The sequence below is a fragment of the Chroicocephalus ridibundus genome, chromosome 4 (assembly GCF_963924245.1).
Source record: "Chroicocephalus ridibundus chromosome 4, bChrRid1.1, whole genome shotgun sequence".
Classification (NCBI taxonomy): Eukaryota; Metazoa; Chordata; class Aves; order Charadriiformes; family Laridae; genus Chroicocephalus; species Chroicocephalus ridibundus.
In genome coordinates, this window is record NC_086287.1 from 55,355,591 (window position 1) to 55,367,046 (window position 11,456).

At 41.3% G+C, this 11,456-nt stretch overlaps 1 protein-coding gene across 3 annotated transcripts; it reads right to left on the reverse strand.

Annotated features, from left to right (window-relative positions):
• Positions 1-656: 656 nt before the first annotated feature.
• Positions 657-11,079, reverse strand: LOC134514643 (alpha-1-antitrypsin-like). 3 transcript variants are annotated; one of them, XM_063332700.1, is made up of 6 exons: positions 10,459-11,079; positions 8,139-8,808; positions 6,361-6,631; positions 5,553-5,700; positions 4,365-4,559; positions 657-4,259 (listed from the first exon to the last, which is right to left on the reverse strand). In XM_063332700.1, exons 2-5 carry the CDS (start codon positions 8,794-8,796, stop codon positions 4,368-4,370), a joined length of 1,269 nt encoding a protein of 422 aa, XP_063188770.1. In that variant the 5' UTR covers positions 8,797-8,808; positions 10,459-11,079; the 3' UTR covers positions 657-4,259; positions 4,365-4,367. The 3 variants fall into 3 exon arrangements, with proteins under 3 accessions (XP_063188770.1, XP_063188769.1, XP_063188771.1); XM_063332699.1 differs by having other exon boundaries at positions 657-4,559; positions 10,459-11,077; XM_063332701.1 differs by lacking the exon at positions 10,459-11,079 and having other exon boundaries at positions 657-4,559; positions 8,139-8,846.
• Between the last annotated feature and the right edge of the window lie 377 nt (positions 11,080-11,456).

Below are 11,456 nucleotides of genomic sequence, written 5' to 3' on the forward strand. Positions count from 1 at the left end.
CAATAGGAATCTCGGAACTAAAATTTCATATAAGCTCATAGTTTGCTAGGTGAAAGCTGTATAAACAGGATCAAATAATCTTATTATTTTTTTCTGTATTATATCTGAGAAGGAAATAAAGTTCTTTGATCACCAGGGTGTGATTCCATTTCTCATAACAGACATTCACCTCAGATGATCACTTTCATCAGTCTGCAGAAAACAATATTTTAAGTCTTCTGCTTTGTCTGTACCTAATCTCCTAGCACTGAAAGAAAATGTGTTTCCAAGAGCATACAGGCATTTAAGACCTGATGTGAATTCTGCTGGAGTCAATCAGCCAGAACTTTAATGTTCAAGGTAAGTAATCTCTCACTGAGAGCTCATCTCAGGTTTTACTGATATATAGTCTGTAAAGTTGCCAGATGAAGGCATTGGAATTGTAGACCTGCTTGACACTGCCATGGTTTTTCAAAACTAGTTGTTATATGTGGGGCTTTTTTAAATCACTAGAATAAAAAAGGGGAAAAAATAAGTAATGGTAGATAGACTGCAAGACCAGAATTTTGCTCTCAAATTGAATTGTAACTTCAATTTCTTTTCCCAAAAGATACATCAAGCTCCAGCAGTTAAGAGTAGAGACCAAAAACTTTATTTAAGTATAATGGTACAAAAACTTAGAGATGGCATGTATAACTCCCAGAATTAAAATAAATGACAGAAAAAGAATGTGGTGGGTCCTCCCGAGTGTCGGTGAGGTTAAAGGCCAGCCCTTCCAGCACCTGAGCCTGGCTGGTTGCTCTAGAGTCCAGGGCCGGCAGGGCAAAGGCAGAAGAGATGCTGACCAGGGAGATGAAAACGCTCTTGCCAGGTTCTTGGGCAGTCACTTGCCTGTAAAACTGGAAGGAAAAGTCCATGTTGCTGGGGACTATCCATTGGCAGGACCCAAAAGAATTTCCTCATGGGGATGCTGCTCCTGCAGCGCTCAATTTTCTTATTCTGCTTGTGGCCACAGGACTGTTGATAGTCAGGGACAACAGGCTCAAGCGCAGCAAAGTTGCATTGCACAGTCATGGGTAAAGAAAAAGTAAAGACAATTCAATGTTTCTTGATCTAATTGTAAATAGATTTCATATCTGGATACCATGCCAGAAACAACTCCTAAATTCATCCATCTGGCCCTTTGAGAACTTCTGTAGTTATTACTTTATCAGGTTATAGCAACATTTGTCTTTCTGATCTGTCAGTAAAACCATTTCTAAAAAAATTTAGCCATCAAAAAATATGAGTTTCCTTTTGGTCTGGCACTGTCAATGAGAATGAATTGATCACTGGGGATCTGGTCACATCTCTCTGATTCGGCACTAGTTTGGCAGTGGTATTACTGCAGTCATGGTCTGCTTTATTTAACGTCACTGTCAGATTCGAGGAGTGGGGAGCTGTGCGCTTCATCACCTCCATCTCTGGCTGCCTCTGTGCAGCCATTGGAAGGAGAGCTACGTGATGGATGCTGAGCCTTTCTCAACGGGAAGATTCAGCTGCCAAGGGAGACTCTCCAACAGCCTTTTCCTGCCAGCTAATTCCAGTTTGCAGAGTCAGGGCAGCACCCAGCAAGCAGCTTGCATAATCGCCAAAAAACTTTCAGGTCCCTGAACCAGTGTCAGACTTTCTGGTTCATAACAAAACTCTCGGTTTCAATATTTTTAAGGGGGGGAGGGGACATGGATGATGGACTGTGGCTATGCCTCCACAGTCAGTTGTATCACATTTTAAACTGTATTTAAGTTCATTTATATATACATTATATATATGTAATAGAATTAAATTTGCATATTTTGCACTTCATCATAGTTTCTATGTGCTCAGCTGTGAAGTGTTTCAGGTATCTGCATCATCAAAGCATTGCTGTATCATCTGAGGACCAGCATAAATCCTTAATGAGGAGCAGCCTTTTGAAAATAAGCATGCACAGTTACTGCTGGCAGCAAATGCACAGGGCTGGTCAGAAGAAACCATCAAAACACATCCATGGGAAATACATGGGAGTCTCAAAGTTTGTGACTTGCAGTAATTTTGAAGGGGTTTTCCTGAACTGCCTAATCTTATTCCACAGAAGGACAAAGGGTCTCCAGTTCCCTCATTTTTGTGAATTAGCTGGTGAAGGCTTATCAGCATGACCTGGAACTCAGCGTCATTCAAAAAAGGCAGATCGCCAGGAGAGGGGGAGTTTATAGGGCTGAATGACAGAGGGAGAGTTTCCCACCCTCAATCGGTCACTCAGGCTCCGTTTGTACCAGGTCTGTCCATCAGCCTGCAGTTACTCATATTCTTACATTTTTAGTAGAGTTTCAGACACAGGTATTACTCATGTCATCTACAATTCTTCCAAACAAGTGCTAAACATGTTTTTGGAGTTAGCCCAGGCCAGGGTATATTTCCAATAAGCAGCCCAGATGTCTTGCAGGGGCAGAGTTAAGCAACACGGATATGAGCTGTGATGAGACAGTTGACCTCATGGCTAGAGAATAGGCCTTGGAGCACTTTATTTACTAGCATAGATGTAAACTCTGGGGATATAATTAATCTCAATGTTTGTTTTACCCCTTCCTGGTATTCATACCCTATCCCTTCTGAACTTCTATTTGCTGATGAAACAAAAGATTAAATCTATAAAGCAATGCCAGTAACACCTTTTGTGTGCCTAGCCAACTGAAATATTTCCCAGCTCTGATTTAGCAGCCCCATGGGATGCTTGTGGGGAGTTTGTTAGCTTAAAGGGGGACTTGCATAAGCCAACACAATATGGGTGGATGCCATCAGATGTGACTGTTGTAAAGGAGAGTCTGGCAAAAGACTTTTCCTTCAAAGGAGGTGCCTCAGCCTGGTCTGAAAGTGACGATGTCCCCCAACATATGATTGGAAGCTATGCCTTCCTTTTCCTAGAAGCCCTACCAATGTCACAAGATATCATTGCTTCACCCACCACCCACTCAACGGTATAGTTTGCAGAGAATTCATTAGGATTTATAGGCCAAACCCATTCTCCATCCAGGGAAGGGCAAACCTGGATTTCCATCTTCCAGGCAAATATCATTACCAGCGCCCCAGGTTTAATGCTAACTCTCCTTTCATAGGGGTCAGCATGACCAGCCTGGAGTTTAGGAGGTATGGGATTGTCTGCCTTCAGGAAAGGGATCTGAACATTAATATTGCTGAACATCCTGTAGCCAAGGCAAATGCTGTCACTGCACAGACTGGTGTGGGCAGGTAAAAGTTGCCTTGGAGACAATCACAGAATCACAGAGTCACAGAGTCACAGAATGTTCGGGTTGGAAGGGACCTTTAAAGGTCTTCTAGTCCAACCCCCCTGCCATGAGCAGAGACATCTACAACCAGATCAGGTTGCTCAGAGAGAGGCTGGACTCTACAGAGTAGCTCCTTCTCATGTAATAATTGCTCTGACGTCAAATTGACCTCGTGACCTTATAGTGATTTAAAAAATTAAACTCTTGATCACGTAACCCAGAATATATTAAGAAATTGAATGAGGTTCAACACACTGAGGAGAGTCTGTTTTTTTTTTTTAATGTAAGTCTATGCTGCTGTACCCCTGAGCAGCGTTAAATACATTTGTCACTGTTAAACATCAGCTGTTGATCCCACAGGATGTGACAGGGAGAGAGTCATGTTGACTCCACACCAGACTGGCTGTGTTTCTGTCTGCACACATCCCTTTTCTTGGTGCTCCAGATCCTCACAAGCGCCAAGCCTTGGCTCTGGATTTTGACACTGCCTTAGACCTATAAGGCTGTGTTAGGAGAGAGATGTCAAATTGGCACAGACAGCCTCAGAGAGGCGAGCAATCATTTTCTCATGGAAATACAACACACCTTTCTCCTTCAGTGACAGTCATGGGGAAGAGAAGAACTAAGATACCCCTGAGTGAACTGCATTTATATTTTAAATTTCCATTCGTCGGCCCTCCAGCAGCAGGACCTGGTGAGAGCTGGCAGCAGCTGGAGCAAACCTCAGCATTTTCTTTCCTTCTTACCCACAAGTCAGGAGTGGCATCTGTTCAATCTTTATTTACTTAAAATGCTTTAAACTGACTCTCTCATCTGGATACTTGCCTTTCAGGGATGGCACACACTGGTCATTAAAAGGCTGATTTATAAAATTCTTCATAATTCATGAATAGTTGTATCTTAGTGGTTACTTTCTACTGGAGAAGGAAGCAAGAACAGTGTTTTTAAGGATGACCACACTCTTGCCTCATTTCTCTGGAAAAAGAAAATTGTTAGTAACTGTTTTGATATAATTTTTAATCCCATTGAACTACAATTGCATGAAGAATGCAATTCAAATCAATAAAACCATCCACTGACCAGTCATTTTTCAGTTGGGTTTACAATTTTTCCCATGAAGAGGATGCTTTGGGTGTATTGATCAACAATCAACAACAAAAATGGACGGCTGAACTTAATAACAGGAGGAACAGAATGAGGGAGAAAATCTGTGCTAGTGACTGCTGCAGCCTCTGTGCCGTTCTCGTGAATCTTCAGCAGGGCCTTGTGAGCAGCCTACAACGAAATACAGCAAGAATTAATGTATGTGGATGACGGGATGTGAAATGATAAAAAATAGCACTAAGTTAATTCAGCTACTGCCTTTGACAAAAATTGCTGGCAGGCCAGGAACCGGGAAGAAGGCCACTGTAGCCTGTGGTGGGTTTTTTAGCAATGTTGTCTCAATAAGCAAGTATTCTCACATTCAGAGTTCCTCCACACAAGTGTATCCAACACAGACTTCAGGGATGCACACCTCCTGGAATTAGTTGCAAATGGGATATTCAAGCAAGCTCAAAAGGAATGACAATGTCAGAGGGAAGAGAAGTTGGGCTCCAGCACTGCTCTGTATGTACCCCTAATAGCACATGCATTACAGTTCAGTCAGTAGAAATTCAACTTTGATACCAATTTTTTTTTTTAATTATTGTTGGGCATTTTTAATCTTTTTGTTTTACTAGCCCCAACATGATAGAACATTGCAATTGCTGCTTTCAGAATGGCTGTAAGAGTGCTAGCCTTTCTCTTCACTTTTTCTGTTTCTCTTCACATTATTTTCAGGAAATGGGATGTTTTCCTCAAGTCTGGTCCATCTTACATGATCGGCACTCATTGGGGCCTTCAATGGCAGCAGAAGTTTTAAAATCCTTTAAAATTATAGAATGCACATGTTAGAAGGCGGCCACTTTTTCTGCTACATATGCTGATGCAAGGCATCCCTGACACGGATATCCACGGACACTTCTTTCACATGCAGAAACTGGGCTGTGTTCAGTTTCTGGGGCAAATGCTACACCCTTCCCAACCTTTGTGGGGCAGATTGGATACAGTAGCCTTATCTCTAGACCTTGGAAAAGTCTGAGAGAGTTTAAAGTTACTTTATCAGCTAAGTTTTAGTTCAGAGTATCAGCCAGCCCTAGCAATAAGTGGAATTTCACAATTTGGGTTAGGGCAAGACAATTGGGTATTGAGGAGTCCACAGACCACTGCTTCTGCTGACAAACTTACTTTTGAAACCTTCACCTCAGGCTTTCCTGTGATTCCAGACAGATCAGCCCGGTCAGAAAACACATCAGTTACACCTAGATTCATGAACATCTTCTTTAAGTCATAGTTGCCTGAAATCGATAGTTTTGGAATACGCAGTTCTATCCTCCTGTTAATTCAAAAGAAAGCTGTGATAGTTATCGTAGTCAAAGCATGCCTTTGAAGATCCCAAGACTCCCAGGTTGCTGGTTGTTCTTCTGTGCTAAAACGTTAGTCTTCTCATCTGAAAAAGATGGCAACAAAAAGAAGATGGGAAGACGATTGTGTGGAGGATGGGAAAGGAGAGCAACAACCGTTGGGCTTTCTTGTATGATTCTGCAACACAGTCTCTTGATGGGAGAGCAAGGAGCAGAGGTGCCAGCATTTCTGGGACTAAGTTTGCGTTCTCTTTCTAGCCTTGAAGGTTTTTGTTTTGCAATTCACACCCCCTTCCCTCTGAGGGATTTGATTGCTATGTTGTGGAATTACCACTCTTAACACATTGTGCTTGAGACAAGGCAAAGAAAGACACTTAACATCAACTAGAAAATGTCTGTGTGGGAAAAACTAAATTTCCCAGCTCATAGATCTCTTCTCTCTTCACAAGGCAATGCTGATTCTAATTTTTGCTGAAAGTATCAAATCATCAAACTATTTGGTTCCTTTATACCTATTCCATTGCTTAAATCTCCAATCAGCAGCAAAGGCTAGTAACTGTAAAACCTGATCACAGTATTCAGACTTTGGATTCTGACTACCTTGAATCATCAAATCAGAATTCTGTATTTACCGTCTTTCAAGTGATTTTTCCCATTTAGCCACAGTGTCTTTGGTCAGGGCAGCTTCCAACTGTTTCATTTTTCCTTCGTTGGGCAGGATAAACAATGCTGCAACATCTCCCTTGTAAGGAATCTGCACCACCTCGCAAGACAGCTTCCTGTCAGAGTATGCTTTATAAAATCCATCTCGAGTCATCATCTTCACTTCAACTGAGGTCTTCACATTCACATGGAAATAATCCTTGTGAGTCCCCTTAATATTGAAAGGATTTACCCAGTAGGCTTAAAACCAAAAGAGAAAGAACGCAATCAAATGCTTATTTCAAGGAGTATATATTAATATAGTCCAGACTAATGTACACCAGATAAACCCTTATCTGAAGATTTACACTCATATTTGAAGATCAAAGGTATTCCAGGTCTATTAATGATCTTGTTCCCTGTCATCTTTGCTGTACTTTGTTCAGTAACAACTAAATATTGCAGGCTAAATTTCATATGGACTTGTACAACACCTTTCTAAGTCAGATAAATTAAATGAAGTAACTTCATCATATTACCTTACACTTTATTTGAAGAAAATGAAAGCTGACCAGGATCCAAATAGTTACATTTTGGTTTCAGAATATTTCTTGTAAAGCAAGTTCCACAGCAGATGTCTGCCTTTTAAAAGGTAGCATATTAAGCTCCTTCCATGCTTTCTCATATGTTCTTCATCTTGTAGCACTAAGGAAAATCTTACATGGAAGAACAACCCAAACTTTTAGGCCTGATCATAACTGCATTACAGTAAATGGAATAGGGCTTCAAGGGCTTTAAGCTTCAGAATGGTTTTCTCTTGATGTTTACTCAACTGGATTTTCTATGATATTTTATTTTGTATTAAATCAGGTCACTCACTAAACATACACAGGGGTCACAGCTTGCCATTTTGTAAGTATGTATGTTCTCTTTTTTTTTTAATATTGAATAGAAATAAAATAAAATTGAAAAATAAATAACAGAACGTAAACTCCATAATACTCTGATTACCTTATAAGTTGGTGCTTTCCTCCCTGGCCCACCAGTAAAAAGAATATACTCCAGTATCATAAAGAAGTGCCTCAGACTAGGGCACCTGAGGCTAGGGTACCCAAATTTAATAAAGTCCTTGAAATAAAATCTGCGTTGCTGAAAGTTCACCTATTTCTAAACATGCCTTCCTGGGTGGTAAAATCCATGTATGTCCTGCATGCTGCTACAAATGGATATAACATTTAAGAGGAAGTTAATCGTTGTGAAAGCAGTGCATTTGCAAGTACCTCTTGGGATATGAATAATGTCATGACAAGCTGTAGAGCATTTAGACTCCAACTCCAGAGATACCTACCCATTTAATAGGCATAGACTGTAAGTAAATTAAAGTGTTTGGCAATTTTTGTTAATCTCCATCTTTGGAATTTATTTTCCTACTTCATGTAGCATGTGAAAATGTAATTTTTTAAATAATAAGTAGATAAAGTCTGACAGAAAAATTTACAAAGGTGTGAATCTGTTGTGTTCTGGCAATTCCCTAAAACTTGAATATTGCAAAAAAATTAACTTTTATGCTTGGGAGCCTAAACATATGCTAGAAAAATTTAGATGTGGAAGAGGTTTCAAAGCATGAGAACTCTCAATGTTCCTTATCATAATAGTCTAATCTTAACACTGGCCTTTCTTTTAAAAATAATTCAGAAATAATCTGGGGCATTTCTTTTCGTGCAGGTGAAACTGAGTTACTGCAGTAAGTAACACCTATGTAACTTACCTTTGAAATAAATGTAGTTAACCATTACCATTAGAGTGTTTGAATCGAGGTCTTCAAGTATTTGGTTTATATTCCCATGGGTTTTGTTCTTTATATGATCATTGATCTCTTTTTTAGCTTCAGTGGAATTCTGGAAGTTACTAGAAACAACTTTTCCTTTGTACAGTTTTTTGATGTCCTTCAGAAATGTTTTCCGTGGCTTCAGGTGTTTGTCCATGAACAGGGCATTCCCCATGCTCAGTTGCACCTGGCTGCTGGGGCGGTTCAGCAAGAGGAGGAGGTGACGAAAGCCGTTGTGTATCTCCTCCTCCCGGGTGTCGGTGAGGTTAAAGGCCAGCCCTTCCAGCACCTGAGCCTGGCTGGTGGCTCTGGAGCCCAGGGCCAGCAGGGCAAAGGCAGCAGAGATACTGACTGGGGAGAAGAAAATGTTCTTGCCAGGTTCCTGGGTGGTTGCTTGCCTGTAAAACCGGAAGGCAAAGTCTGCGTTGCTGGAGACTATGTGTCGGCAGGACTCCAGAGGATCTCCCTCGTGGGGATGCGGCTCCTGGGGATCAGTTGCCTCGGGCTTGTCATTGTGGTGGTCAGTCTGGGTCAGGCTGTGGACAGTGAGGTGAAGCATGGCCACCAGCAAGCACAGCGGGAGGGTGGCCTTCATCATCCTTTGCAGCTACTGTGTGGTCAAAGAATGAAATGGGCTTGACTGCCGGAGGTCAGCTGTGTCAACATCTTATCTTTTATTTCCATCTGCTACTACCTTCAATGGCTATCTGGTAATCTCTGTTATCTCCTGACCTGCTCCTTTACTATGGAAGCGTTTTTTAAGTCCTTGTGCTTCTAAGTTTTTCTGTAATTCCTACCCATTGCTGCCTACTTCAGTTCCTCTTTACTCCAGCTATGAAAGTCCCTTGTTACTAAAGAAACATGTGAGCATTAAAGAAAAATAAGACCAAGAGGGAGAGAACAAGTGAAAAGTCTTTTTCTTTTTTTTTTTTTTGCCTCTGTGGAAATCTGGTCTACGGTGAGGCAGCTCATCAGGAACAATTCTTGAACCTTTTATGTTTATCTCTAAGAACTCTCAGGTTTATTATGCTATTAGTTATTGAATGAGGCTTATGTCAAATGACAGTGCTATTCTTTCTCTCATTCCTGACTCATTTTAATATACAAAGTGACTAATCACATGAGAGCTGGTAAAAATTTTCTGCTTCAGTACCTGATTAGACCAGAATATGTTGCTTTATTTTAAACTACTGCTCACATGACACATCTTCCAGATGGATTCCTCTCCATGTGTACCCCCAACCATCCTGGCCATGGGAGGGCGAGGTGACTGGTGTGGGCTTAGCCCCTCCTGTCTTTCCAAACTTTGTATTGGCGGGAAAGCCCCCTTTTGTAAGGCAAATAGCCCTGTGGCCAGAGTAGCGCTCAGCAAAGAGCCTGAATTGTGGCACCTTGGCCGTTTCTGATAACTGTGACCATTTCTTTTGTTTGTTTGTTTATTTATTTATTTATTGCTTTTTATTTTGCAGGTTAGACCAAGAACATGTTGGGATGATTTGTAGTGTCTAGGATGTTTAACCTGGCAGAAAACAGGTAAGAGTTATTCCAATTGTACTAACGTACTAATTGTACTAATGACTAGAAAAGCAACACCTAATGTCCTACTTGAAGCGGACCAGCTTCAGGGAAGATCACTTGAGTTACCCGCTCAGCCCCATTCAATGGCAAAGGGACTCAGAGAGAAGGGTTCAGCAGAGCAGGAGATGTTTATTGGGATTTCCCCCACCCTGTGTCAGCACTCTGACCACTAAGACTTGGGTGAAAAGGAGCCAGCTTGTCTTTCTGCAGCTTTGCTCTGTGAGATCTGAGGAAATCTGGACTTACAGGGTAGGTTGGCATAGAAAAATCAATATTTGTGAATCCTGTCTGGACCGTGTTGGTGTACATAAGACAGCTCATTCACCTCCATTTCAGTTATCTGGTCGTAAGGTTTAGGGAATGTTAGTAATGATAAAAAATAAGATTGACAGTTGGGAAGTCAGAATACTTCCCCCTTGTTAATGAAACAGCTTTCTAGATTTCTTCTAGGTGTGAAAGAGCTATTTGGGATAAATATTCAGAGCAGAGTTATGCTCTGTGGAACTGCTATAACATATCCCCACAATTTGCTGTTTAATATTTCTTGAAATTAAGTTCTGCTGTCATTTGAGTGCTTAGAAACCAGGTTTCACCCTTGAAAGCAAATGTGCTTCATGACTCACTAGCTAAATGCCACACAGCTGCATCAAAATTGTTAAGGTAAAGATAACTGAGTACTTACATTACATTCAGAAGGATCTTGCTCTCATACTGGTTGTGCTGTTTCTTGCTGCTTTACTCATACTCCTGTTTTCCTCTGTTAAACATTACATGGCTTCAAATACATATTACCTAGAAGGACAAAGCTGAGTGCTGATGAAGCTAGTTTTCTTGGACATCGTATGCATGTGTCCACACCTCCCCACTCCAGAGAGCAAAGACCCAGCTGGTCAGTACAGTGGAGTGTTACATCCCAAAGGGTATGCAACTCCTAAGCAAATATTTATTGGAAATGCAATTTTTGTGCCAAGGGCAGCTACTTTGCTCTTTGCTCTATCCACCTCTACCTGAGATGGAGAGAACTGTTCATTTGGAGACACAGAGTTTTGCCCAGTACTAAGCTCTGAAGGCCAGGGCCAGGGTGAGGGAGCTGCAGGGAGCACCACAAATACAACTGTTGTAATATATATAAACAGAAAACCAAGGCCCAGTCACAAATCTCTCAAAGAATAGCAAATAACAGAAGAGAGAAACCTATTAACATCAACCAATAACAAATCAAGGCAGTCTCAAACAGTAAGTCTCAGCCTTCTTGTAAAGATTTATTTCAATTTCCTGGGATCCTTCCAAAAGACGGTAAGTTCTGTGAAGCTGGCTGACCAGCATTTATGGCCTGGTGAACTGTTTAGATACGTGGTTTGATCAGCCATCCAGGAGAATGCCTGCTCAGTCCCACTGTGCCTCTGCTGCACCTTTCAGGAATTGTTACCGTCTGCTCAGGAAGGGCTGACATGATTCCCTGGATTCTGAAGAGCCAAGGAGCTGTGTAAGTAAAATAGTGCAAGCATGGCTGTTCCCAGTCCCCAGCTCTGCTGTTTTCAGAGGTACTTTATCTACTGGAATCCACAGCCTTGATCATGCATCTAGGTTCCCTGCACAGTATCTATGGCCTCAGCTCTTTCTTTTTTTCTTCTCTTTTTTTTTTTTTTTTCCAGAATATAGCTGAACTCTGTGTGCTTG